Source organism: Gossypium raimondii, chromosome 8 (genome assembly GCF_025698545.1).
Source record: "Gossypium raimondii isolate GPD5lz chromosome 8, ASM2569854v1, whole genome shotgun sequence".
In the NCBI taxonomy this organism is placed as follows: domain Eukaryota; kingdom Viridiplantae; phylum Streptophyta; class Magnoliopsida; order Malvales; family Malvaceae; genus Gossypium; species Gossypium raimondii.
Window position 1 is genome coordinate 38,982,607 of NC_068572.1, and position 4,956 is coordinate 38,987,562.

Below are 4,956 nucleotides of genomic sequence, written 5' to 3' on the forward strand. Positions count from 1 at the left end.
TCTGAATGAATACAAATGAAGGGGAATGCCTCTATTTATAGTTAAACTCTCCCAAATCCAACGGTACAGATTGAGTTACATCGATTGTTAAGATTTGTTTCTATCTACAAAATGAGAGTCCTAAGGGATTTAAATTTTATACATCTTTATCTCTTAGGATTTACATTAATTACCTTGACAACTCTAGTTTTATTGGAGTGTTTCTCTAGGACACCAAGGTTTCAAGTAGATAAATTAACTAAATAAATAACAATAAAGACTATAACTAAATAAAAACTAAATAACAATAAAGACTATAACTAAATAAAAACCTAGGAAAAGACTTTACCGCCTCCAAAATGTCACCTTTCCATAAATAACATAGACCTCGTCTGAACATGGATCATGAACCATTAGATTCAGGCCTACAAATTTGAGGAAATTCTTGAGAGGTAAAACACTCGTCATTCCATCACCCCCTAACACTAACTTCCCAGGATTGAGCTTAGCTATGGCTGGCCAGGATAGAGCTTGATGTGGGTTCCACGATATGCATGCCCTACTCATGTAATGCTCTAAGTTTAACTATTTATCGCTGTACTCCGAACCCTATGCGGTAGGGCATGCATATCGTGGAACCCACATCAAGCTCTTTGCTACTTTATATAAACCCCTCCTATATGAGTAATAGATAAATTTGAGACCCTAAAACAACTATAGTGCAAACCAGCATTGATCATAAAAACTCAAATTCAATCCCTAAAGTAGATAATATTTAGAATTTAAACACATTTGAAGTCAAATATTCCAAGTTGTTGGAATAACAATGATCCCAATCAGTCAATAAAATTTTAATTTAAAATATTATTTTAAAAATATGTTTTAAACTTCATCCCCTTCAAATTAAACTTATCGAACTAATTGAGTAATCAAGACTCTGTATCTGATATTTGACAATTATTTTTGTTTCAGTTCTCTTTTAACGGGGCAATCATGAAAACTAAAATGATATACTGTTTGGGGTGAGAAGCCATATTATGTGACTCGAATTGATGAGTTACGTGATGCAGCCGTCATCAAGATTAGTGAAATTAGGAATGAATAAATAATAATAAAGAATTAGAAATGAGGTCATGTCTTGCATAGTTGATATGTATTATCCCATAATAAGTAAGTATGAAGAAAAATAAAAATTAAGGGATTTCATTTTCATGCCTCTCCAAATTGTCTCCTAACTGAATGAATTGAGAGTCTTTTATTACAACCATTCCCTTCTGTTATAAACTTTGTATTTCTACGTCTCTCTTTGCATTATTCTTCATAAACGGTCTTTATTTCGACTTTTTTTCTCCAAAGCTTTGATCAGCTTAATTATAAACTACTTATTCTTAATTACTTTATTTAGCTGTAATTAAATTTAATTATATATACAATGCTCTTTTCTTGAGGAGTTGGTTTGCTTTGTAATTCTTGAATTTGCAGAAATCCCATTTATACCACTAATGACTTTTTGTAGGTATTTGTATCGTCTCCATAAAAGATAGAAAACTACTCTACTACTGCAAAAGTGGATAATGTATGAATGTATGTATGTGTTTTTGTGAAAAGTTAGAAAACTTCAAGATTTATCAAACAAGGTAATCAAATCATCCCCCAAAGAAAGGAAATATTTTCGTAATCTATATCAAGCTTTGGTTTAAATTTGCATGATCTTATACCAAAAATGAAGGCCGACGTTAATCGTTAATATCTATATAAATATAAATCATTCCTATTCATGGCTATTAGATTAAATGATCGAGATGGAGAAAACCAAGCACTGGAAAACCTTTCTCAAGATTCAGAAAATGTGTCGGTTTAATGATATTTGCTGTTGAATTGAACCCTAGGTATTACCTTCGGCATTATCTCCATGCTGAGTCTTTGACCCTCTTGATCAAATCCTTTTTTTTTCCACTTAAATAGATGTATGTTGTAATCATATATTAACATGACGTGCCATCCACCCATTGGTTTTTAAATATATAGTTGATGAATAACACTGATTCTTCAATGGTAAGAAGGGTTTGGTCAGAAAGGTTATGGAAACAACCGGCAAAAGATTTTGAAAGAATTGAAATGAAAGGAGGGTACGTGAAACATGGGTTACGTAATACTACAACTCTACGTAGAAAATGGTAACTCTTTGTCCCTCCGTGTGTGAAATAAAGCCGATGGAATGTCGTTTTAGGGTTAGATGAAAAATTATGGGTCCCCTCCCCCTTTGAAATATTGGACCCCATCCAGGTTTCAATGTCGGCACATCATACTCTTGTACTTCTCTCTTACTTTTAAATTGGGGGTGAGAGACAGCCTCAGCCTCCACTTCTAGCAAACCCCAAGAAAATTATAGTTTGTTTTGATCAAAAACATGGATCATTAGCTTGTAAATATATCATTTTGTTTTCTCTACAGAGTGTACAAAACAACAAAGAAACAGGCGGAAGATATATAGAAATTCGGGGGGAGTTTGCGAAGCCATAATTACAAATCATATTAATCATCCGAACCAAACATGGGTCACCATTCTTGCTGCAATCAACAGAAGGTTAAGAGAGGGCTTTGGTCCCCTGAGGAAGACGAAAAGCTCATTCGATACATCACCACTCATGGGTATGGGTGTTGGAGTGAAGTCCCTGAGAAAGCTGGTCTCCATCTCTCTCTGTTCATTACCTTTTTTCTGTCTCTATTTTGTTCCTTTTTTCTTCATGCTTTTTTATAGGAGTTTTTCATGTTTGGTGACGAAGACGTATCTTTTTGCCTTTTGTGTTTCAGGTCTTCAAAGATGTGGCAAAAGTTGTCGCTTGAGATGGATTAATTATTTGAGGCCTGATATCAGAAGAGGGAGATTTACTCCTGAGGAAGAGAAGTTGATTATTAGCCTTCATGGGGTTGTAGGGAACAGGTTTGAAGTGACACTTTACACACATATGTTATATCAAAATTTTACTTTATAAAGCTTCATAAATAGTGTAACAATTCTGGGTTCTAAGTTTTTTCTAATGGACGCATTCATTTTAGTTTGTCTCTGAAATTCCTCAAGAGTTTCAGTTTGTGTTTGAATTAAGAACTTGAACAGTTAAAAGTAATTAATTAAACAAACTTCAAAATTACGTCTTCTCTATCACTGCCACTGTTGTTGCTAAATTAAGTAGCAGTCACCGGCATTTCAAGGGCTTTTACAGGGATGATATATTAGATGCTGAGGCACAAGTTCTTGAGCTAGAAATAAATCACATGTTTAACATCTTCAAATTCTTCTTTATGTTAAGCAAATTTCTCATATGTGTGAGTGGATTATTGTAGATGGGCTCACATTGCAAGTCACTTGCCTGGAAGGACGGACAATGAGATAAAGAACTACTGGAACTCATGGATCAAGAAGAAGATAAGAAAGCCTTCAGCACCTCCAACAAGCACTGCTCCTCCACCAAGTACTACTGAGCATTCTCAGATAAATTATGGTTCAAACCAACTAGAGTTAGTAAATCAGGAGTTGATGACAAGAGCAATTCCTAATCATCAAGAAACCCTATTTTCTTCTCCAGCCCCATTATTTATATTCGACACAACTCCACTTGACGGGGCTCAGGTTCATCAACACGGTAATAATGTAAGAGGAGAGCTTTTCCATGAACCGGCTAATTTAAACACGGAGAGTAGTTGGAACCTAAATCAGCATCAAGTGCAAGCATTTCCTCCTTCAAATTCTTTCACAGTGGGTATGGATACAAACAATTACTTGCCACCATTGGTAGAGAACATGGAAAACATGGTGGTGCCGGTTGAAGTCCAATCATGTAGCATTGAAGAGGAAGGAGAAATGACACTTGAGTGCTTGCAGAGGCAGCAGCAGGAGTTGAATGAATGGGTTGAATCTCAGCAATGTTCAAACTTTCTGTTCTGGGATACTCTTGAAGGACAACTCGGCGGGGAAGCCTTGCCACCAACTTCATCAAATATGGGAACTACACTATCTTCATTCCCCACATCTTTATAAATTATTAGAAACCTGTCACCCCCCTCCCCCTCCCCCACCCCACCTTTGCTTTCTTTGTCTTTGATTCTCTGCTGAGTATAGCTTTCTAAATGTTCCAGCCTCCCCCCCGCCCCCCGCCCCCCCCCCCCAAAAAAAAAAAGTTTGCTTTTCTTTCCTTTTCCTTTCTGCTTTCCTTTTTGTAACTTTATTTGGTGATGAGCTTGTGAAAATGTGAGGGACTGCTACATACTTAAGTATGCATGACTTTTTTTTTTTTTTTTCTTATTTCCTCCTTGGTGTTTGAAAACAGAAAAGGGAAGAATAAAAAGCAATGTAACAGCCAAAAAAAGAAATGGTTTGATGCTACTGAGATAACTCTAATTGCTTTTTAATGCAATTTCACCATTTTTGTCATTCTTTTCAATGCTGAAAATTTTATGATTCTCAAATAGTACTAATCAATTGTGCATGGAGAGGTAAACTACATTTACTTTTGAACTAAGAAGGTTTTCATGTCTTTCTCAACTGTAAAAGTGTAAATTAAACTTTGAAAAACTATATATAATGGAGCTAAAATTTGCCTGGTAGCTAACCAGGAAAAAAATTGCGCTGATATTGACTGCTCACACATTCTATATATAACGATAGCGATCTCTCTACATGCATACAATATGGAAGTTCTTGGATTATTTCAGAGTTTTGATATCATAGCTTTCGACAGAAAAAAAAAAAAAAAAAGACATGATGAGACATTCGAGAAAACTACGTTAAAGCCAACATATATATTCAATGAATAGACATGTTCTATATATATATAGCTGCATATATACGTATATACTTACTACAAGTACAAGGAAGTGTATTGTTTTGTTTGTCTCTAACTGTCATGGTGACTGAGTGATCAATACTGGTCAAAATCAATTGATGAAATCATCACTAGTTTTTGAAGATTTAGCTGA

At 35.1% G+C, this 4,956-nt stretch overlaps 1 protein-coding gene across 2 annotated transcripts; it reads left to right on the forward strand.

The window, feature by feature from the left end:
- Window positions 1–2,299: 2,299 nt before the first annotated feature.
- On the forward strand, window positions 2,300–4,421 carry LOC105791395 (transcription factor MYB46). Of its 2 annotated transcripts, none has more exons than XM_012619462.2 (3): window positions 2,300–2,631; window positions 2,794–2,923; window positions 3,325–4,421. In XM_012619462.2, the coding sequence occupies exons 1-3, from the start codon at window positions 2,628–2,630 to the stop codon at window positions 4,016–4,018; spliced, it is 828 nt and encodes a 275-aa protein (XP_012474916.1). In that variant the 5' UTR covers window positions 2,300–2,627; the 3' UTR covers window positions 4,019–4,421. The 2 variants fall into 2 exon arrangements, with proteins under 2 accessions (XP_012474916.1, XP_012474915.1); XM_012619461.2 differs by having other exon boundaries at window positions 2,301–2,666.
- Window positions 4,422–4,956: the final 535 nt, after the last annotated feature.